General features: G+C 37.1%; 1 protein-coding gene across 3 annotated transcripts in view; it reads left to right on the top strand.

Annotated features, from left to right (window-relative positions):
• Nucleotides 1-23,852, top strand: part of col12a1 (collagen, type XII, alpha 1) — a 77,065-nt gene that overhangs the window by 35,566 nt on the left and 17,647 nt on the right. For 2 of the 3 annotated variants that reach the window (XM_015396524.1, XM_015396540.1), the window contains exons 27-50: nucleotides 733-862; nucleotides 949-1,088; nucleotides 1,179-1,311; nucleotides 1,500-1,520; nucleotides 3,036-3,175; nucleotides 8,196-8,319; nucleotides 8,397-8,536; nucleotides 8,629-8,758; nucleotides 11,854-11,996; nucleotides 15,232-15,361; nucleotides 15,696-15,838; nucleotides 15,939-16,068; nucleotides 16,553-16,672; nucleotides 16,816-16,962; nucleotides 17,060-17,176; nucleotides 17,265-17,417; nucleotides 17,545-17,619; nucleotides 17,707-17,846; nucleotides 19,807-19,930; nucleotides 20,014-20,157; nucleotides 20,374-20,538; nucleotides 22,200-22,238; nucleotides 22,364-22,502; nucleotides 23,098-23,240. In XM_015396524.1, the coding sequence (XP_015252010.1) occupies nucleotides 733-862; nucleotides 949-1,088; nucleotides 1,179-1,311; nucleotides 1,500-1,520; nucleotides 3,036-3,175; nucleotides 8,196-8,319; nucleotides 8,397-8,536; nucleotides 8,629-8,758; nucleotides 11,854-11,996; nucleotides 15,232-15,361; nucleotides 15,696-15,838; nucleotides 15,939-16,068; nucleotides 16,553-16,672; nucleotides 16,816-16,962; nucleotides 17,060-17,176; nucleotides 17,265-17,417; nucleotides 17,545-17,619; nucleotides 17,707-17,846; nucleotides 19,807-19,930; nucleotides 20,014-20,157; nucleotides 20,374-20,538; nucleotides 22,200-22,238; nucleotides 22,364-22,502; nucleotides 23,098-23,240 (3,010 nt within the window). The remainder of the gene's footprint in view (nucleotides 1-732; nucleotides 863-948; nucleotides 1,089-1,178; nucleotides 1,312-1,499; nucleotides 1,521-3,035; nucleotides 3,176-8,195; nucleotides 8,320-8,396; nucleotides 8,537-8,628; nucleotides 8,759-11,853; nucleotides 11,997-15,231; nucleotides 15,362-15,695; nucleotides 15,839-15,938; nucleotides 16,069-16,552; nucleotides 16,673-16,815; nucleotides 16,963-17,059; nucleotides 17,177-17,264; nucleotides 17,418-17,544; nucleotides 17,620-17,706; nucleotides 17,847-19,806; nucleotides 19,931-20,013; nucleotides 20,158-20,373; nucleotides 20,539-22,199; nucleotides 22,239-22,363; nucleotides 22,503-23,097; nucleotides 23,241-23,852) is intronic. The other variant, XM_015396533.1, reaches the window with a different exon arrangement.

The raw sequence follows: 23,852 nt of genomic DNA, 5'->3' as shown, positions 1-23,852 counted from the left end.
TATATATATATATTTATATTTATATATATTTTTTTATTCTTGTAGTGTGACAATTAAAATGCACCAAAAATACGAGAACACCATGAATTTATTTTATTTCAATAATTCAATTTGAGAAGTAGAAATCAGTTTTTAGAAAATGTTTTAAATGATTATGGTTATAGCTTGCAGCCCATGAAAACCGATCATTTTTCTTCTCAGAAAATTTGAATGTAACAATAGATATTTAATATAGAACATTTGTGAGATGTACTCCATACACAGCCTGTGGTGCAGTGATGAAGAAGCCCATTTTGCTGCTGTAATGAACCTCAGATTAATTGCACGATTGCATCCCTCCTCTTGCTCTCCTGGTTTTTCAATGGGGCTTTGGTCAGGCTGCTGTATAGTCAATTGTGGTGATGCCATAATATTGAACCAGGTATCCATACTTTTCCCAAACTCATCAATCTTGTGTGCACTTTATTTAAACCAATTTACTCACTTTTTCCTCAGACAGAACTCTTTGAGAAAAGCTAGAATCTTAAATAAGTTTAATGCCTTACATGGCATAACTTTTAATTGGTTTGAAATGTTATTTAATTATTATTGAAAGTGATCCCTGTGCAGAATAAATCCATATAATATCATGTTTAACTTTTTGTAGCTTGAATAAATCAACCTTTTAAAGATGCTTTTATATATTTAAATTCCATTTTTTATTAACTATCTCCATTTTGTGTTTTTCGACAGCTTGAGGTTGGAGGAAGAGTGACTGAAACACAACTGGAGAATCTGATTTCACAGACTGAATACGCCTTAACCGTCATTCCAATTTATGACATCGGACCTGGGCAGTCGATGACAGCATCTGCTATCACAGGTACAAATAAGAACCAGAGTGTTACTGAGAACCTTCCATAGCACATTTCTCCAATGTAACATAATGGTACCATTTTCTCCTTCAAGATGTGGTTCCAGCACCAAAGAACCTTGAGTTCTCAGAAATTACCCAGACAAGCTTTAGAGCAACCTGGGAGCATGGAGCCCCTGACGTGGCTCTCTACCGCATTGCCTGGTCTAAGAAAGGAGAAAACAACTTTGAAGATGTAATAAATTGGTCAAATAAGTTTTTTTTTTAATCCATTGATTTTGGATTTTTGTCTATTAATTCAGACTTTGATTGTTTTTCTGATCAGTCCATTCTAAACAACGATGAGACGACTTTCGTCATGGAGGACTTGGAGCCAGACACACCGTACGATGTGCACGTAACTGCGATATACCCAGACGAGTCAGAGAGCGAGGATCTCATGGGCACTGAGAGGACATGTAAGATATCTAACTCATTAACCATGGGATAAAATATTGCCTGCAATATTTCAGTTATTATTCCTCTAAATGTCTGTTTTGGACCTTGATCAAAGGTTAGTGAAATACAGTATGTAAGTTTTTACATAGTCATCTAGAAATGAGCCTATAAAAAAAGCCCTTTTGCCTTTCTATTTCTGCTTCTATAGTGGCCAAGAATGGTAAACCAAGTAAGTATATTGCGGTGAAGCAAAGGGATGCTTTGTCTTCAAGTAAAAGCATGTTTTTTTTGTTGCTTTTTTTACATCATTTGGTCATCAGAACCATTTCATTGGACTACTTTCATTTCATCATCAAGATCAGACCATAACCCATCAACTGCTCCAGCCATTTTTTTGTCTGTCTATGTGTTTGGCCAAAAGTCCAAGCTTCAGTCCCATGATTTTGTCTGATTTGAATGGCTGAAGATGGATTTTCACCATGCATGTCTGGCAAGAACCAGATTTTGACCATTTTTTTGAAGACCATTTCATCCCTCTTTCTCTTTTCATCTATCTATTCATCCATCCAATCATCACTCCATGTATTAATTGCATTTTGAGTCCATCTGTCATCATCTTCCTCATCATCATCATCATCATCATCATCATCATCATCATCATCATCATCATCATCATCATCATCATCATCATAATCATCATTCAAGAGATTCCATCCCACCTTAAGAAAAGACAAATCCTTTAGGAGTGTCTTTTCCTCTTTAAAGCTGCAGTCCTACTTAAATACAAGCTACTTCGGAATTGCTCAATCTTATTTTACCAAATTAAAGATTTCATAACAAATTATTACAAAAATGATATTACATGACCTGAAAACACAATCAAGGACTGTGACTTTAAAAGATATTTTAATTCCATCTATATTACAAATGCTCTGATTACATGTGCATTTCAATCAATTAAAATATCATTGAAAATTTTCATCTATTCCATCAATTTAGCTCAAAATGTGGAAGTCATATACTTTATACAGTTGCTGCACACAGAGGGATATATGAAAGGAGTTTATTTCTGGATGGCAAACCAAAATTGCTATTGAAGCTGTCTTTTTACAAGGTGCTATATGTAAAACAAGGTTTAGCGGAATGAAAAGGTGCACAAGTAATAGGGATAACTATAGCCTTCAGGGGATATAGAAGCAAAGCCCATTCAAATGTTTATGGAAGCCTCCAAAGGCTTTAACTGTTAGTGTTTGCAGACCTACCACACACAAAGGTATCCATGACATGACCTAAAACAGATGCAATCAACCGTCGAGCCCTTGCAGAACCAGGGACAATAGCAAAGGCTTCGTACCTAGTCTCACAGGGACATTAAAAGCATTTTTTAAAGTTCAGTTGGAAAATCAGATACCAATAGTAAAGCAGCCTGGGCTTGCTCAGAACCTTAGTTTAGCTATAGGTCGATTTAATTGCAGTCAGCATTCCTGTATTGACTTCCTCTTCGGTTGTCATTTTCTGAAAAGCTATTGTTCTGATGTTTACTTTAAGCCATAATTATCAAAATTCACAGAAATAACCCCTCGAGCTATTTCCCTTTGTGTGTAAAGAATAATCAATTCAAGTTCCACTTTTTGAGATGAATTGTCTTCAATGATATTGTAATTCACTGGGGGACACTTGTATTTATAACAGGTGCTGATGTGACCCTAACTATAAAACATGTGGGTGCTTGTATGCGTTTCAGTGCCGAGAGCACCTCCAACCAACTTAGTTGTATACAATGAAACCACCACCACTCTGAACGCCAGATGGACTGCACCTACAGGCCGCGTCACGAACTACAGGGTTACTTACGTCCCCGTGGCTGGAGGCAGGACTCAGACTGTAAGTCCTGATACAATTACCTACTCTCTACCGGGCATGTTTAAAAAGTGAGGTTGAAGGGTTGCTTTAAAAACTGCAGGTATGGCCATGATATGGCTGCAAAACAATGAACCCCTACTTAAGACATCTATTATGTGGTTTATTAAATTTCAGACCTCTTTTATTTTATCATACAACTCTCGATTTTGTCGTTTTTTGGCTCCTTTGCCAAAAGTAAATGTTTGTTACAACTTTCCAAAGCAAGACCTCAAAAAAAGAGACACAACTTTACAAATTCACGGCTGTAGAAATGAGAAGTGAAGGAAACTTAAGTCTACAGCCAAATGTTCTGCCAAGCTTTGACTAAAATGTCTCTTCCTCACTACTTGACTTGCATTTAATTAGAGATTTTAATCAGAAAGATACAGAGTTAAAAGGTGCTAAATCATGCCGTTTTAAGCTGTTAAGTCAATTATAGGTATATTTATGATAAGATAATACCTTTGGCACTAATGGATATTTATGTGTTATGAAATATTAGTTATTTTCTTCCAACCTGGAAGAAAGATAATTGCCTTCAAAGAGAGGCCACCTCTCCAGTGTGCCATGCATTTCATGATGCTGTATCGTTCTACTTCTGGTGGTTAGGATACTGTTTAGGAAGGTTTAATAAAGTCATAGACCTTTCAACCTTCTTGAGGTGGGCGGGGAAAACCATTCTATGTAGATATATCAAGGTTGCTTGTTATTTTAGCACAGGAAGGGGCAGCTGCTCAGAAAGCAGAATTTATTCAGGTAAATTACTCATGCATGAATGAAAGGAAATGCCACTTTTGGCATGATTTTTATGAAGAAACAGTATCACAACATAGTAAAAGCTCAAATAAGTTTATTTATCATGATGCAGGCCCTTTAAAACATGTCCTGCTGGAAAATACAGTCCTTATCTGAATTATACAGTATATCTTTGGTAAAAAAAAAAAAAGAAAGAAAAAAACTTTGGATAAAACTAAATAACTGCACAGAATTTACCATATCGAAAACATATGTAATGTGTGCCTCGTTTTTATATAGAGGGTGGTTATGTGATGTTTAACTGTCACTATGACATCACTGTCTTCTTTTATTATTTTCCGTATTACACAATATGAAGTCCGTCTGTAATGTAGTGGTTTAGGTCTTTGTTTTTAATATGGTGGACATGGGCTCTTTACCCGTTGCATGAGGAAATGCATCAAATGTAATAACTCTTCCAAATCTGTGAGGAAGTTGTACTCATTGGCTCTGGCCTGATAAACTCACCATCAAACAATCCAGAGTTTATGACTGAACCAAGTTGATAAATAATGATGTGCTGCATATAGGAGGAAATAGGTCAAAGTGTTTCAGTTGAAGTCACTTTAAACAATCATGTTGCCATGGTCATTGGAATGCCTCCTGCCTTCTGGCGCTATTGATTGAATATTGTTATTATTATCGTTAATTATATTATTACTTTGCATAGTTTCTTTCCTGCCGTAGTAAAATATGTTGCAGATATGCCAAATTATTAAAGGAAAATAACAGCAGTAACAGTAATTTTATTTTATTTTTTTGCTTAAGTTCCTCATTGAGCACTAAAATATGTAAATCTTTAACTGGGGCATGAGAATTGATTAAGTCATTCCCAAAGTTATTGTTTTTCCTTATAAAGGTTTATCTAAGTTTCTATTCTGTTTAATAACCAGTGTCATCCTAGCCTTCAGTATTCATTCAGCTGGTTGACTCTAACATATTTTACTTCTTTTTTTTTTTACAAGTCATGGCTGATTTAAAAACTAAAAGGTGACTGTGTCTTATTTTTGATAATGAAGCCCAAATGACCAACTATACTCTGCTTTCTTTTCTTTACTCTGCCAGTTTTTTTGCAAACTGTTGGATTCTGAATTGCTCCCATTCTGTCGTACTTCTCCTATTGTGTGATATTATTTTCACCATGACTGTTTGTTCTGGTTATGAGACATTAAATTCACCGATCTATTCAGTTTATTTCTCTCTGCTCCGTCTACACTGATCCAATAAACATTTACAGTGGCTTGCATTCAGTATTCAGATCTGTTGAACTTTTCAACCTTTAGCCACATTTCAGGGAAGAATTAACAAGTGGGACACAATCATGAGGCTGAACTAAATTAAATGGAAATTTTAAACTTTTTAACAAATAAAAAACAGAAGAGTGCAAAATTAATCTGCCCCCTTACTTTCAGTGCAGCAAACTCTCTCCAGAAGTTCAGTGAGGATCTCTGAATGATCCAATGTGCCATAAATCATTGAAGATGAACAGAGGTCTGTTTAAAGCGCAAAAAGCATCATAAAGAACATGGAACACACTAGACGGGTCTGAAATACTGCTGAGAAGAATTAAAGCCAGCTTTGGATAGAAAATATCCTATACATTTCATTCCCTTTAATGATTGTGTCCCACTTGTTGTTTATTCTTCACAAAAATTACAATTTTATAATTTTATGTTTGAAATAAAATATGGCATTAGGCACTTTACCTGATGGAAAAATCAGTATTTGCTGTTTAGAACAAAAAGAAATGTATTGAAACAAGTTCTTTAATTCATACTTGGAGGCTGATAAATATTTAAAGGTTGTTGCACTTGGCTTTGTTGGTTCCACTTGACTCACTGTCTGCATTTCAGTATTTGAAGCATTCCCAAAGAGTTTCAAACAATTTTCATCTAGTACAAAAATGTTTTTCAGGAAATGAATCAAATCCTGAGTTGATGCTCAGGAAAATTGACACAGATCCAAAATAATAAACCCTTTGACCATCTGTTTTTACTGCTGCTGATAAAAGATTAAGCAACTCAGTTAAAGGGGTTGTGAAAGCTCTCCAGCTGTTGCCGTGATGACAAAAAACCAGACAAGATGTAAGTGTATACAAGTGAGCACTTGAGCTATGTTTTCATGTCTTCAGAAGTGACTTATTTTTTCTGACTGTAAGGCGAAAGCTGTACAGTAAATATACCTCCAGTCTTAACAAAAACATCTGTTTCAAGCATCAGTGCAGATATTTTCCTTGGCAAGATCACTATTTATGTCCACAAATGCTCACAGCCAAGTGTTCACAGGTAAAGGCCCTAACCTGCAAATGTTCCACCAGCAAATTAAATTAAGGGACCCATAGCCACATTTTATTTGTATTAAAATCAGATGGAATATATTTTCCCCAAGACACATCAGATCTTCAAAGCCTTTATTTTAAAGAGGCAAGAAGTCCTTACATTCTGCCCAAAACTACAGTAAATGTGTAATATCTTACATCAGAGGTCTTCAACAGGGGGTCCCCGACCCATAGGGGGTCCACAGAGGTACTGCATGGGGGTCGCAAAAGTTTTGGTTGATTAAACTTTTTTTTTAATATTCCCCCCCTGCAATTTTTTCCACTAATTAAAATGTCTTTAAATACACATGAATTCAACACACTGTAGTGAACAGATAAATGGAGGCAGAAGATGTCTTTCAGTCATCAATGCACACATTCAGCGACACACAGGAGCTTTTTCAAGCTGGGCACCGTTTCATCCACAACACCTGTCCCATCAATGAGGAATCAGAATCAGAAATACTTTAATAATCCCAGGGAGAAATTATTTTCATTACATTACTCCATATGTAATAGAGTAACTATAGGACCAGTTTGATATAACACAATTCCATACACTATATGTAATTATGGGATCCCTGCTCCATCTTGCCATCAGTTTGGGGGTCCTTGGCCTGGAGAATGTTAAAGACCCCTGCCTTAATGATAACTACCGTATTTCCCAGACTATAAGCTGCTTCTTTTTCCACATTCTTTAAACCATGCAGTTTATAAGAAGGTGCGGCTTTTCTGTGGATTTTTCCTAACCGCCATAGGGGGAAGTCAAAGTTGGAAAAGAAAGAATAAGGGGCTAATTTTCATGTAGCACAAAAAAAAATGCTGGCAGTAGTCATGACGGAGAACAAATATCCTGAAGTCACACATTTTGACGTTTATTTGCCGCATTAAAGCTGCTGAAACAATGAAGAGACTGAGCTCAACTCCTGCATGTAGAGCAAGGTACAGTTATTGTTCAAATATGGAAAAAGTGAGGAAACACAACTATTTCTAAATACACATCGATGAGAAATTCCAAATATTAGGGGTTTAACAATAAAAGTATCAATGACAGCAGTACCTAGTATATTATATCCCTAAACACATACAAAATCTGAATATGGGACCATATGTGAAACAGAACGCTCTGTAGTAAAATTTTAAAAGAAGTAGTTTTTTTTATTTACTGTGAACCAAAGTAAAAGACTAAATCCTGTTTCATATATTGCTTTTAGCATTTAGTAAAAAGCTTTATTATTTTTAAAACTATCATCTTTTCAGTTTTGGGTACTCCACTAAAAAAACTGCAATAAAAACAACACACATTCAGAATATCTTTGATTTTAAATTATAATTTCATGACAATAAGGACGCATACATAGACCTACTTAATATAGTATATAATATTCAAGTCTTTTGCAATAATACTAATGTGCACATCGGCATTGTAAAAATGACATATGCACAGATTTTACTGAGAGCAAACGTATTGTAGGGGCATACATGAGTTTATTAACAGGGTTTCGCTAACAATGTCATGAGAGAAGTTGCATTCAACATAAATCTTAATTCTCGCACAAGAGAACTGCAAATAAAGTACAGTGATGGAAAATGTCATCACACCATGGCTGCTTTCTTCAATCAGTTGTTCTAAGTTTATCTAAGTTACCTAAAGAATACAATTAACATTAAAAAAGCTATGGTGATTTCTGATATGCAAAAACCTGCATTTTACTAAGTGAAATTTGTGTTTCTTGCTTATGTAGTAGAGAATTTTAACAACCAAGCAGTATCAGGAATACTAAGAAAAATCACCAGTGAGGTCAGGGATAAAGTTGTGGAGAACGAATAATTATATAATAAAATATTAAATGAATTATTTTTCATCCACTTTCTTCCAACTACACCCAGGTTGTAGCCAAAAAGACCAATGTCCTCCTACCCAAGCTGACACCTGACACGGAGTACCAAATTGGCGTGGTTGCAGTTTACCCCAATGGAGTCAGCAGGGAGCTAACGGGGCTTGGAAAGACCAGTAAGTCGTTTATAATAAATTAGCTAATGAAGAAGGTGTTTCTACAGTTCTAATTAACATTTCTTATTTTATGCCAGAGCCTTTGGGTGGTGTTAGAAACTTACGAGTAACTGACCCCACCACCTCCACACTGAATGTCCTGTGGGAGCCTGCTGAAGGAAAAGTGCGCGAGTACCGGATCTACTACGTCCCTACAGCTGGAGGAGAGGAAGAGATGGTAAGAAGGGGTCAAATGGGACCATGTGTTCAGAAGTAACATTTGATCCACAGTCCGAGGCTTAACATGTCATGTATTTTGGTTGTCTATAGGTCCAGGTGCCAGGAAGCACCTACAACACTGTTCTAAGGAATCTGGATTCTGATACGCTCTACACTGTGAGTGTGGTTCCAATCTATGCTTCCGGAGAAGGACTCCGTTTGTCTGAGAATGGCAAAACATGTGAGTTTTACATGCAGAGATAGTATAAATTATATTGCTGATCTGTGCAGATGCATGAAATAGAAATGGTAATTCCGTTAAAGACAGAGGTCAGGCTTTGTAAAGGCTTGCATAATGCCAGTGGGATTGTATTCCTGAATCAGGAATCCATTCATGTCTGTCCAGAACGAACTTACTGCCCTTAGTTTCTGGCCCGCTTGTCAAAAATGTCCAGATTCTCCAACGACGCAGCCAACTTTAACTACTTTCATCACCCAAATCCATCCCAGCCAAACCATCCCAGTCAAATTGAATTGCCTTCTTGGGACTAAAATGATAACACATTAACTACATTCTACATGTTTAGCATAACGTATGGAATAGCAGAAAATAACAGGGTCCTGCTTAGTTTGAGCTTTAAGTAAGAACAGAGATTTTCCACTTTCTCCTGCAGTTCAACCACCAAGTTATGCTGGGAGTGACTCAGCATTATGTGGGATTATTGCGTAGGAAAGCATTCCTCTGGCCTGGCAGGGTTTTAAAGGGGTCTCCTCTGCCTTTAACGTAATAATGATAATTTATAGGCTGGAAGAAAGGATAGTGGTCAGGATAATGGGAGGGCCTAAGAACAGGGGAAGGATGTGTTGAGTGTGTGGTGGAAAAACTAACAAGGGAAAAAAAGAAAAGATGGTAATATATATTTTATGTTACTCAGTTCACTTGGCCTGGGTCATGGTCCATGGATGTCACTTCCCCCTCCTTTTCTCCTACTATAGCAATAGCCCATTTTAATTTGTGGTCTCTATATCAAAAAAGTGCAGCTAAAGATGATATCATTCAGAACATGGAAATTATAGAAGCCTGAATCCAATGTTCCACTAACATCTGGAGTATCTTTATTTTTTTGGATTGCAAAGCATGTATTCGTAACAGTACGCGTTTTTTACCTGAAGAATCCAATAAACATTCCAATATACAAATGTATTAGTTTTACCAAGTCAAATCTGTTTTCTTTTCTTAAAAAGTTAAGAGAACATTAGCGACACAAAAGCTAACAAAGAAACCAAGCAGGTCACGTCACAGCTAAATAATCTCAAGAGAAATTTACCTCTGCATTTCACGCATCCCCTTGGGGAGCAGTGGGCTGCCATCATGGGGCGCAGTGTGGGGTTAAGGATCTTGCTCAGGGATTCAGAGTGGCAGTCTGTGGGAGTGGGGCTTGAACCCAGAACCCAGGATTCGAAGCTCTATGCCCTAACCACTAGGCTGCCACTCCCCCCCTAAAGCAAAATGGTGACGTTATGAAGCATTTCATGCATTTAATACGTCCTCATTCCAATGTTAAGTAGAACATAGGGACCAAGAAAATGAGGGTTCTGCTTGGTTTAAACTTTGATTAAAAAAATTGAATTTTTCAATTTCTCATGCAGTTCAACCACAAAGTTTACCAATTTCAATCACTACAGATCTATATGAATTATAGTTGAGTAAATGTCTCCTGTGCCTAATTGAACTGGGTTAAGATCATTGAGACACAATGGCATATATCTAGAAAAAGACAAAACAAAGCAGCTTACAGAAGTTTACATAAAATCACTACACATCGGATAAAAAAAAATAGCAAAAAACATACAGTATACCATCTTAGTCTCCAAATCCTGCCTTGCAATATTATTTACTCTGTCACTTTAGTTCTAATAACTCTCAGTGAATCTGGGTATTATTACATTTAAAGGTGTCTAACGGCCAATATTGCTGTCAGGTAAAAGAATCAGCTTTGTTTTTTTTATCATAAAATTCAGATTCACATTCATTTATATATACAAATATACACATTTATATGGATAAAAATATTTAAAAGATACCAATGTAATAGTTTTATTATCATAATGGTTTTAGAATCCCAGGAAAAATGGTTTCTTTGAGCTCAGTAGAGCCAGGAGTCGTTGAAAAAATAAAAGCAAATGTAGTTAAAAAGTCTAAACTGTTAGTTTATGTTTAATACAGCTTTCATCTTCTATTCCCAAGATGTATCAAAGCACTCTTTAAGACCAACAGATCCAGTTTATATTTAGCATTTAAGTCCATCTAACATCTAAATATATAAAAATACCCGTACTGAATTACACACACTCCAGTTGTCTCAATGAGGTCAAATTTGGTTTGTGATAGTCTTTAATGAGATTTTTATCTTATTATTGTGAATGGCTTAAGGTCTTTAGATTTGGTGAAAGCAGATGTTTTTTGCATGATGGGACCAGGTATTTCTCAGAAACATAATTTGTAGATAAACTACTGTTCACTCTTATGCTCCAACAGCAGCTTGCTAAACAACCTGTCCTCAACTTATTAAGTTTCTTATTGTCTTCATGTTGTTCAAAAGTTGGCAAATCTTTAAAAGAAATGTGTTCATTTTTTATGTAAACTTGACTTCCATTCAAAGGACTAATTACCCATTATAGAGATAGTTGCATCAGAATACTGCCTTTGTCAGGAGTTAGCTGTTATTGCTAAAGTTATGGGCTGTTGATATTCTTTTTATTTTATTTAGCTCTTTGGCCAAAATCCTGTCTGCTTCGATCTTCCTCTCCATTTAGGGGGCATTTTGTTCCATGATTCAAATCAGCTTGGTGAAATGGAAATAGAAGATCTTTGTCTTTGTTCTGTCTACTGTCTTTTCCCCTGAATTTATGTGGTTATCAGTGGATGTATTGCAGAGAAGAGACCACATAACATCTGCTTTGGATTTAAGGAAGGGAGGCTTCACACAGAGCTGCACTTTTCATTAACCTTTAGGGCACCAACAGGAAGTGTCCCATTGATAGGGTGTTGTTAAATAAAGTTTCCAACATACCTCTTTAGCTTGCCTGGTGGGATAGTTCTTATTTTATTAAAATAACGGAATAATCTTCCTCTTGTTATCCATAAAACTGTAGAGGAACTTAATAAAAGTAAACATCAGATGAAATGTTTTAATACTGGAAAGAAGATTCACAAAGGAGGCATTAGAGGCTGTATGGAAAAAAGATTTTTATTTCCTTACCTTACATTTGCTATTTTTGTTTCTGTCTCTACCTCAAACCACCATGTTTTAATCCAATGTTTTGATTCGGCAGTGGAGCGGAGCCCCGTCAGGAATATTAGAGTCTTCAACCCCACAACCAACACTTTGAATGTTCAATGGGAGGCAGCCACAGGGCCAGTCGAACAGTACAGGGTGGTTTATTCTCCTCTCACTGGTGCCAGGCCTGCTGAGTCGGTGAGTTTCCACTGTACATTCAGCAAACTTTTCTTTTCCTTCCTGCAATGTACCCATAAGATATCCTGTCCTTTAGGGCAATACCGTTATGTAATGTTATTGGGCAGATGTGGGCTTTATAAGACCAAAATTTGCAGCACACCATATGTTAAATCATGCTTTTAAATGAAGTTGGTCTGTTTATCAAACAAATGTGAGAATTGTTCATGAATGTGTGTAATTACTGCCAGCTGATTCTTTTTCTCTGAGTCTGGCTACCAAAGTCTTAAAATGAAACCTGTTCTCTACCCAGAAGTTCTTTAATTGGAGCTCCTGCTTTCTTCATAAAATGTGCCATATGCCATCACATCTATAAACGTTTTTACATCCAAACTGATGCACCAGTTTTCAATATAAGGTTTTTTAACATTCTTCAGTATTTACATTCTAAATCTTTAATTTAATCATATGAAAAGCATTGATATGCAAATGGGAATTGTTTTTTTATATTAGCACGTTCATGTGATGTAATGCTATTTCGCATGGCCAGTGCTACTGATTTCCATCAGTGGCAATGTGGCCTTTCATTTCTCAAGATCATCAAGCTGAACACCAGCTGGAGATTTATAGCATGAATAATCAGCGTTTCTGGTGCCAGTCAGAGCGCTCTTTTTACACTTCTGCTTCCAGACTTCACACCAGAAAATATGGCTGAAAACGAAACGCAGTACAACCAAAATTAAAGAAAGAAATGGAGCAAATTTAAACTGCAGAGACAGAAAAGACATTGGTTAACCACTAATGCAGGTTTTGTTTAACACCAAAATCCCCATTGATAGTTACATGCAGCATATAAGTCCTAAAGAAAAGCCAAACCTTCCACTTCTGTGACTCCTTTGGAGAGGTTATCAGCAGGCCATAGCCCCTGAGAAGCTCTGGTCATGTTCTGTTTTGATAATTAACTCAAACAGAGATTGGCGCCCTCTTGTTAATAGTAACTGTCCGGCTGGGTTAGATAAATATACAACTAGCAGAAAGGCCCTAGTTATGTCACCACATCTCAGAACATTAAAGAGATGTGTGAATTTCCGATTAAAGCGATTGTGGAGGACTTTCGTGAATTTTTGAAAAGACCCGCCCTCTCCACTTTTAAGAAAAAAATGCACATGTACAACCCTGTACACGCTCCCAAGAGGGAACGCCTATTAAACGCGTGCAAGAGCATGCATGAGCCCTATTTTGTCCTCATGCATGCTCTGTTTAAAAGTTGCTGCTCTCATAGCTCATACAAGCTTACTGTGCCCGAAGGTCCGCCTTAACCCCTAAATCCCTCAATAGATTGGGGACTATATGGTGGACTTTATAGTGAACTCAGTTAACTGACTATTTGGACAGATGATCACTGCTTTTAGCTCCGTTTGTCACGTAACTCCTGCTCCACTGCGCGGTGCCTGCACCATCTTTGTTATTAGTCGCCGCTGTCGGATAGCAACACCCTATAGCGACAGTGTTCCGCTGTCTTGGCAAATCCCATAATGCTTAGCGAGGAAAGCTCTCTGCGCAAAGCATTCCAGGATATATCTGGCTCTTCTGAGGCCTTTCTTTTCTTCTCATACACTTCGTAGACACTTTTTGTCTTACGACCCTCGGCCATTTTCAAGGAACCGCGGTGAGAAAGGTGAGCTTCAATGACTGTCTGAAACCGTAGATCACCACAGATATATGCCTGAAAGTGTGCATGTGCAGAAAAAGATAGCTAATGGGACGAGCACATAGGACGGCCTTACATAAACATATCACCAGAATGATTGACAATTAGGAGGACCACTTATTTGGATGATCCACCCAGAAATAAAAGATCGTCCTCTATGCCTTTAAACACACACAACAGGGAAAGCAACATTCGAAAAGTAAGTAAAAGGTTGATGTCTTTATGTCAGTAGGAGAGTTGCATCGCGTTACTGTGATGGTACACATTCAATGATGTGGATTAATGTTCACAAATGTTACTCTGAGGGGAAAATTCACAAAGCAAGGTAATTTATTAAATTGTACGCCATTGCTTTGCAGAACCTAGCAGCTCCTACTTTGTGCTCTAGATACAGACTGTTTCAATGCAAGAAGTTTTATCTGACTTCAGGGGAATATATTCACATTAAGACATTAGCTAGAAATAATCCTAAACAGGAACATCACTTCATTAAAGCTGAAAAGCATTTACCAGAAAGTTTTATGTAAATAAATAAAGGTAAAGTATTTAAATACTGACTGTAGGATTTATTGAATTATTGTTAGAATAAAAGAAAACTTAATTAGAAAAAGGTCTGCAATGCAAGGAGCCTCTTTGCTGTTGGTGCCATTAAATCTTCCTGAATCCCCCATAAAAGAGATTTATCCACAATGCTCCTCACGGACCTCTCTAGGTTTACCTATGGTGAAGGTTTGTTTAAATTAGGATTTAGAACAGAACATTTGTTTTATATCTAAATGACTACCAAAAATATTAAGCTCACTTCATTTAAAGAAAAAAAAAAATAAAACAAAAGAAAAAACAAAAAAACAAATCACATTTCTGTATTATTTTCATCCAGTTTTTTTCCCCTTAGACATTCAAAGAGGTTTCCGTTTTCTTCTCCTTTTAACAGACAGTCATTTTTTCATACAATATGTATCTCATGAGCAGAACTGGTCACTGACTAATTTTATTGATTGATTAATTGATAGACTTTATTGATCTCACAGTGGAGAAATGTACTTGTTATATTGGATTCTTAATATACTAAAAACCTTGATATATTGGACTTGTTATATTGAAATTCTTACAGTGGAGAATTTTACTTGTTACTTGTTAAAACATAAATAAAAGGTTGATTAACCGTAAACAGATAACTAACATCTACCAGGACCCACACAGAGAAACAATACAGACAGTATGCTGGTGAAGATTCTTAGTCATCCAGGTTAAAAAACAATTAACTGGACTGGTTTCCAAGTTTGAAGATGTTTTGATTTTGAATTGGATGGGAAGCGAAACATCTTCAAACTTGGAAACCAGTCCAGATAACTGTTTTTTTTTTTGTTTTTTTTTACTTTTTTGGAACTACAGACAGTAATCCTGTTCTGTTATCTTTCTTTCCATACAGTGAGGAAATAAGACGAAAACACAAACATTGTTTGTATACATCAGGTATTTTACCCTGAAATAAAAAAGAGACGAATAAAATACATAAAAAGTTTTTTTGTCTTCTTTTATCAGATTTTGGTACCAGCCAGTACCACCACAGCTCTGCTAACACAGCTGCTCCCAGATACTGGCTATAATGTTGGAGTCGTTGCCCTGTACAGTGACGGAGAAGGGCCTGCTATTAGTGATGCTGGAAAAACTTGTAAGTACCTGTGATTATGGGCTACATTTCAATGTTTCAGTGCACAGAAAGTTTAAGGAGCCTCTTTTTCAACCTTCTGTATTTTTTTTTTCTGCCAGGCAACCAGGTCCTCTTGTGATCTTTAAATAGACTTTTAGTTTTATGAAGGTCTTCAAAGTTCTTTGACCATTAGCTAAAAAAACGTCTAAACGATTGATTAACACCCCTTTAAAGAATCCCAGGAGATATAGCTCCTTTGAAGCAAAAACATAAATAAATCATGTTTTATTGTTTAAAATGTTAACACCAGCAGTAAAACTCAAACCCCTGACCCCCCTAATTATTTTTCCTCCAGTGCCCAGAGGTGGCCCAAGAAACATGCGTGTGTACGACCCAACCACCACCACTCTTTCTGTTAGCTGGGAGCACGCATTAGGTCCGGTCACACAGTATCGCATAACCTACGCCCAGACCACAGGAGACCCTATTGAGGAATATGTGAGCATCTTACCGAAACATTCATCTTTCCTTTGGTGTGGAAGTTGTACTGTTGCCATAAATAAAGTGGTTTTTTTTGTCTATAATTTATGTGCTGTAGACAACTGTTCCAGGCAACAGAAACAATGTGGTCCTGCAGAACTTGGATCCAGACACACCATACAATATCAAAGTGACTGCCATATATATGGATGGACCAGGAGGAGAACTGGAGGGAACTGGACGCACAGGTTCAAACTCCTTTCTGTTTTCAGACAACTGCACACAGGCATCAGATCTTTTTTTAGAAGGGAAAATAAATGTGTGCTATTATACAATATACTAGCCCCGTTCCACCTTTCAAGAGTGCAAAATGAGGCTTTTATGGGAGATTTATGAACTGGCTCTGCTCCAGTAAAAGATATTTATTAGATGTATATCTGCTTATTCTATTGGCTAATTTCTCTTCTTAAACAGCCAGGACATTATTACTTATAATTCCCTCTAATTGGCAGATCATTAATATAATGATTGCTGATTTGTTGTTTTTTTTTTTATGCAGAAGAATTTACCATAACATTTTGTAATGCTTCACTCATCACTCATCAAATGTCATAACAACCTTTAATCTATAGTAAAGTAATTACATTGCTGAAATATAATACGCCTATATACTTTGGAATTTGAAGCCTCTGCCTCTCAGTAAAATGTGCTGCCCTATCTTGCTGCCTACAGTGGGAATGCTGGGCCCCAGAAACCTCCGTGTTTCAGATGAGTGGTATACACGCTTCAAGGTGTCATGGGACCCCGCTCCATCCAGGGTTACTGGATACAAGATCATCTATCAGCCTGAGGGTGAGAAGGAGCTCCCAGCCTAAATTTTTGGCATTTCAGTATAGGGAAAATATGCTCTTTATGGATAAATCTGTGTAACTTTTAAAGCTTTGAAGCTAATTGTTGCTTTGAGGCTTAATTTTTATAGTGATGTCTGATTTTAGGGAGTGACGAGTCAATGGAAACGTTTGTTGGTGATGTAACCTCCCATCAACTACAGTACCTAACCCCTGGAACCACCTATGACCTGAAGGTGCTGGCACAGTATGACACAGGTTTAAGTGAACCTCTGATTGGCCAAGGAACAACATGTAGGTTTAAAAATCCAGTTTTCGTTTTTTTTTTTTTTTTTTGATTGATTACTTGATAAAGAATGTCTCATATTAATACTTGCGTGATTCCTCTTAGTGTATTTGAATGTGACCGACTTGTCCACCTACAATGTTGGATATGATTCCTTCTGCATCCGTTGGGCCCCTCATAGAGCAGCAACTTCCTACAGACTAAAACTGAACCCATTTGATGGTAAGAAATTTCATCATTTTTGAAGATGTTTAATATCTTTCACTTCTTTTAGCTCTGATAATAACATTCTGTCCTTCCTCTGCTGTAGTCTCTAAGAGAGGAGCTCAAGAAGTGACAGTGCGAGGCTCAGAGAGCAACTACTGCTTTGATGGTTTAAGCCCTGACACGCTTTACAATGCAACTGTGTACACGCAAACACCCAACTTGGAGGGCCCTGGAGTCAGTGTCAAGGAGAGAACATGTAAGAAAGTGTCTTCTCTACCTGCTCTGTCCTAATATATGAAAATATCTTGATTAAAAACTTGAAATTTCAATTACTTATCCTAAAATTACATTCTCTGCTCTTTGCTAATGACTGGCCATTGCAGTGGTCAAACCCACCGAGGTGCCGACCGAGCCTCCTACTCCTCCTCCTCCAGCTTCAGTGCCGCCTGCATTGGATGGTGAGAAAAAAGGCTTCATTATTTGGGGTGGGATTTTTTTCTTGTTATTTGATATCAGGTTTTAACAGGATATCATCTTCGTCACAGTGTGTAAAGGTGCCAAAGCAGACGTGGTCTATTTGATCGACGGCTCCTGGAGTATCGGAGATGAGAGCTTCAACAAAGTCATTCAGTTTACCACAAAAATGACTGCAGCCTTTGATATCATCAGCCCCGGAGGCATGCAGGTCAGTAATAAACTAGACCAACTACATAAAAAAGTCTATACAGTGATCAATCTCATGAGTTAAGCCCACATACAGGGCATCATTATTTAAGGAAAGTAAGCTTCTCTATTACCTTAAACTGTGCTAGAGTCAAATACCAATCAACCAGGAAAATAGTCAGCAGAACAAATGTTGTTTTTTTGTCAGTGCGAATAATCTCTATCACAAATTGTAAGATTAAAGACCAAGAGATTTTATAGGATTAAACTTAATTTAGAACTGATTAGAAGATGATTAGAAGCAGCCTGGTCCTGTTGGAGGTTTCTTCCGGTAAAAGGGAGTTTTTCCTCTCCACTGTTGCTACAAGCATGCTTAGTGTGAGGGATTGCTTTTGAGTCAATAAGTCGATGCAATCAACTGGTTTTCCTTAGATAGAAAACTTTGAATCAATTTGACTGTATGATCTGGTGTGTTGTGAATTGGTGCTATAGAAATAAACTGAATTGAATTGAAGATATTTAAGCCAAGGAATGAAAGGATATCAAGAGCTTCTAAGTTACCTGATTAGGAATGAATGTGACCATTAAGCTAATAAATTCTTGGAAATGATTTCATTATTTTAAAAGAAATAGTCAAATAGAAAAATAAAAGCAGCTAAGATACTGGCTGTTGTTCTGAATTTAAGGTGAATTGAAGTGAATGGGTTTGGCTCTGGCACAGTTTGTTTAGGTTTCTTGGTGGTTCCTCACTTTACATTTTTTGGATACAAAAGATCAATTAAATAAAATAATATGGTCTTTGTCTGAGGTGTGGAAAAATAAAATCATTTGCAGGAATTCACACATAAACTAAATGAAACTAACCAAAGCATGCAGTGCACATACATTAAGCCTGAACACAGCTATGCTCAGCTTTCAGCAGCTGGAACATTTGATAGAAGAAATGCCACAAGTGTCAGACCAACTGATCAATGGCAAACCTGAGATTATGTCAAATATTTTCCACATTATAAAGCCAAGACAATATATTCTGGTTTTTACACTCATGAAACAAGAGCAAGACAGAAAGAGTAAAAAAAGACATAAATGAATGTCCGATATTTTTTTTTACAATAATAAATACTGTAGAATATTTTAAAACTTTGTGAGCCTTTTCTTAAAAACAGCATTTTACATATATTTTTTACAAAACTATTAATTCATGCTAATATTATGCCTTAACACTTGAAAACCCCAAGCTATTACATTACATTACAGCAAATTACACCGGTAAAACGTTTACCAATATAGATATGTTAGACATTGTTGGAAAGCTTAGATTGTCCTAAATTCAACCACCTAGTTCATTTTATAGACAAAGTGAGCACCAAAGCACAATTAACACATTTAAAGCAGCATGCCGCTTTGATATGTGCTTTAGAATGGCTTTGTCTCCATTCAAACCCAGGTTTAAAGCCTTGCAGGGCAGCCTAAAGCTCACTGCTCTCATTAAGCCATAAAAAAAACAAAAAAACAAAACAAACGGCCAGTTCAGGTGTTTTATAAAATATGTGAATCAGTAAATTGTCTATATACCAAACTGAATGATTGTTGTTCTCTACATAAAAAAATCCTTTAGATTTTAAAATGGAAAAATGTTCTATTTTTCTATATTTTTTTACATTTAAAAAGTCAATGTATAACATGGATGCTTAAACACCTCTTTTATTTCAGTGTTAAATTTTGTTTAAAGTAACGGATTATAATTAAAAATGTCTCCAGACCTTTACTGGTTGTTGATTTTCTTTAATCGGACCCCGCTGATTTTTAATCGGTTACCCTCTGGTATAGAGTCAAAGTTACTCTGCTCGGGGGTCAAATTTTACCCTGACTCCAACACTTCAGCCGATTTGGACTCAGTATAGTTGTAAATATTCCATTTAGAGTTAAATAGGTAAACTCTGACTTTTTAACACCCAATTTTTTACTGTGTTTTCGGACAGGTTTCATTTGTGCAGTACAGTGATGATGCCAAGACTGAGTTCAAGCTTAACACCTACCACGACAAGGGAATTGTGTTATCAGCTTTGCAGTCAGTTAACTACAGAGGCGGCAACACCAAGACTGGTACTTACCCTAAAAGCACAGACATCTTCCAAAGTATCTGTTGGAATCGTTAAGAGGAAATTATTATTATTTTTTTTTTTAAGGTGTTGCTCTGAAGCATGTCTACGAGAAAGTCTTCACATCAGACAGCGGCATGAGGAGAAATGTCCCCAAAGTGCTGGTTGTTGTCACGGATGGACGCTCCCAGGATGAAGTTAAGAAGAGTGCAGAAAAACTGCAGCACTCTGGTATGCATGGAGTCATGTTTGCTCGGCTTTGCGTTGTGCCAAACAAATGTATTGGAGTGCATAACTTTGAAACCGCTGCTTTCCTAGAGCAGAGCTGATGCATGTGGCTGATTAGTTCACAAACTCAGAGAGTAATCTAAAACATAGTGGAAACGCCTGTGGCTTTTTGATGCGCTAAACAATAGCCTTTGTGTTTGCTTTGTGTGTATCATACAGGGTATAGTGTATTCGTGGTTGGAGTCGCTGATGTGGATATGAGAGAACTGACGGTTATTGGCAGCAAGCCCAGCGAGAGGCACGTCTTTGTCGTAGATGACTACGATGCTTTCGACAAAATCCAAGATAACCTGATCACATTCATCTGTGAAACTGCAACATCCAGTAAGACATATACCAGCAAAAATATTATTTTTATACTAATTTATTAGTACACATGTGCATGGAGTCTATCATCTATGTGCCTATTCAGTGAATGGGCACAGATTCACAATATAATAAAATGTTTATATTAAAAAGATCAAATTATTATTAATTAATTATTATAATGCATTTATTTAGTGGGGAAATATGTCCAGTATTTAAAATAATGTAGTTTAACAAAGTACCACAGATTAAATTGTTGCTATAACTAACAATTTGTTCAAAATAAATCCAACTGAAACATTTTTATTTAGATTTTCTTTTATAAAAAAATGCCAACATGCAAGGTGAAATTTTCATTTGGTCAGATGAGACTATAACTATGGAAGATACCACAGATCCACAGTTAAGTACTGTGTTATGGTGTGGTTTTTCCTTCAATAGGTTCTGAGGACCCTTGAAAGAGTATTTGGTATAATGACTCAGAACAGAGGGACCCAGTATTCAGGCAAGACAGACAGTGGAATAGCTTCAAAGGCGTTTATATAAAACTGGACAGTTAGCGGATCTGTAGCAGCAGTGGCTATGGTGTCTTTGGGAGGTAATTCTGGTGAGAGGAAGCATAGGTTACTAACCTGGTTTAGAGTTCAGTCCGAGTCCAGAGAATGAGGGAGATACCAACTGGTCAGCTAAACAAGATGCAGCGCTTGCCGCACAGAGATTTCCAGACAGCGACGTCTTGAAGGTCACAGAACTGAGAGGAGATCAGATCTGAGCAGATGACGAAAGGAAGGATAATCCAGAGAGTGAAATCAGGAGGCAGATCCAAGGTCGTAAGCAGACAGAATCCAACAGAAATAAAAAAAAAAAGTCAAGCAAACAGATTAGAAAAGGCAGGCATGCTCCAAGATCCGAAGACAGAAACAGTTCAGGATCAGGCAAACAGAACATTAAAAGTAATGCTGGAAAACTCTCTACATCAAAGGCTCAAGAATAATCTGGCACTGATGGCTGGGACCGAGCAGTTTAAATAGAAACAGGAACAGGTGGATCAGATGAGCAGTGATGAGAAACAGGGCAGAGTTAGACAGGTGAATGAAATGAGCAATTTAGTCATCAGCTCCAAGATCATGACATTAGGAACAATTTAAAACACAATAATCTAATTAAAAATACACAAAATAACAATTAACTTACATAAAACTGACATTTTCAATTGTGTTAAACAGGTGATTAAAAAACACATACCCAAATAGAAACAAAATGGTTCATTAAACACAAACATTTAGGTTTTATCAAGCTCAACTCTCAGGCGTTACCTTTGAGAAAAACTCTTTATTTGAGCTCATGAAAATAGGCGAAAGAGGGAACCCAGGACAAAAAAGAGAGTTTGTGCTTTTGACACTACTTTAATTATAGCAGGGATAACAATAATTCTATTTTTTTGTATTTTTAGAAACTATTAACATGGCATATTCTCCCCACTGATGAGTATACTTTGGATTTACCTGAAATCTAGATTGACATCTTCTGTGATAAAAAACAAAAGAAAAAAAATGAAATAAATAACTTTAAAAATCTTCATCAGCGGTGTGAAAACCAATGTGTTCACAGCTGTAAATAACCCAGTGTTTACACCTAATCTGTTTTCCAACATCTCATACCTTCTTGTGATCTTGCAGCCTGCCCTCTAATCTACATCAATGGATACACCACACCTGGTAAGCATTTAAATACTCCACCTTGTACACAGACCCATGCCTGGAGAGCTTGTTGACTTTGCTAAGATGTCTTCCTTTAATCTTTCATCTTCTCATTGTTGCCCCTGTTCATTCCTTCCTTTCAGGCTTTAGAATGCTCGAAGCTTTTAACATCACAGACCGGACATTCGCCGGCATGAATGGCGTGTCTATGGAGCCCGGTTCCTTTAACAGCTACATTGCCTACAGGCTGCACAAAGACTCCTACCTGACTCAACCCACCAAGTAAGAGTTTATGCAAAATGGTGTTTGTGTGTAAAGAAAAGGCGTGTAACTCTTACAATGTGAATATTTCCAGGGCAGCTAAGCGAACTCTGTTCTGCTACACGCTCTGTGGTCCTTCTCAGCAGTCGTTATTTAAAATGGTAGTAACTCATCTCTTTAGAGGGAGTCCCACAGTGATCTCTAGCCCACTCTGTGGCTTTTTGGATTATCTTAAAGGATGATTCTAGTTACTGCATGAACTATTCCTTCACATTACAGCCTGAGGAAACAATCAAGGGTTTTAGTTTAAATGGAATAACATATTTGCATAAGCCACGTCCTACCTGAGAGTATGTAGTTCTGTAAAATGATGCATATGTGGGTACAGCCACTCCCTTAATGTGAGCAAGTGAAAACCCTTTTAAAAACATGAGAGAAGAGAACTTGAAAAAGTCTTTCCATATGCATTTAATTTAGGCAAAGCCTGAGGGGAATCGTTTCAAGGTTCTTCTGCATATTTTACAAACCAGATTCTATTTGCAGCTGGATTTTCATCCGATGTTGGAGCATTATTGCAAAAAGTAGACGATCACTCTGACAATGAATGTTTTCGCAGGGAGATACATCCAGACGGTCTTCCTCCATCTTACACCATCATCCTGCTCCTCCGTCTCTTGCCTGATACGCCTTCTGAACCTTTTGATATCTGGCAGATTGCTGACAAAAACAACAACCCTGAAGTTGGCGTCACAATGAATCGTAAGTTTCCATCAACGTGAACAGAGGAAAGCGGTTGACCCAGTCCATGCAATGTATTCCCGCCCATTTGGACCCCTTTGTCTCTTTAGATGTCAAAAAGACACTTTAAAATATAACTCACCCCAAAACCAACAATTTTTTTGCAGATAAACTTGGACTGTTGTGTGCTATTTTAATGTTACTGTGCATTGTTTACCATTTTTATGTCAGCTTGTTGAGGCCTGCAATATCTGTCACAAAATGTCTGCAGTTGATTTTGCATGTTGGTTCAAACCGTACTTCGCCACTGCTACAGGCTTCTGTGATCATTGTCATCCTTGTTCCATGTTAGGATATGAATACAACTTACATGGTCACACGCCTCCAGAGTGACTCATCCTGTCCTCTGCTGCCTTGGCAGCATTTGGCCATTGCTAAGTCAGGGCCTAGAGCCAGTGGTTCAAACTGATCCACCCTCTGGGCTCCACAAAAACACATAGTGGGATTCCCATTCATTTCTTATTCTTGCCATACATTTCAAATTTGATTTGTAACTGAACTTTGACTAGGCCATTTTTGTAGATTAATAGATTTCGATCTATAGCATTTCATCACAGCACTGCTTGCATGTTT

Source organism: Cyprinodon variegatus, unplaced genomic scaffold (assembly GCF_000732505.1).
Source record: "Cyprinodon variegatus isolate N-32 unplaced genomic scaffold, C_variegatus-1.0 Scaffold27, whole genome shotgun sequence".
Classification (NCBI taxonomy): domain Eukaryota; kingdom Metazoa; phylum Chordata; class Actinopteri; order Cyprinodontiformes; family Cyprinodontidae; genus Cyprinodon; species Cyprinodon variegatus.
Note: the sequence above shows the minus strand (reverse complement) of the source record. Positions and strands in the feature narration are given on the sequence as shown.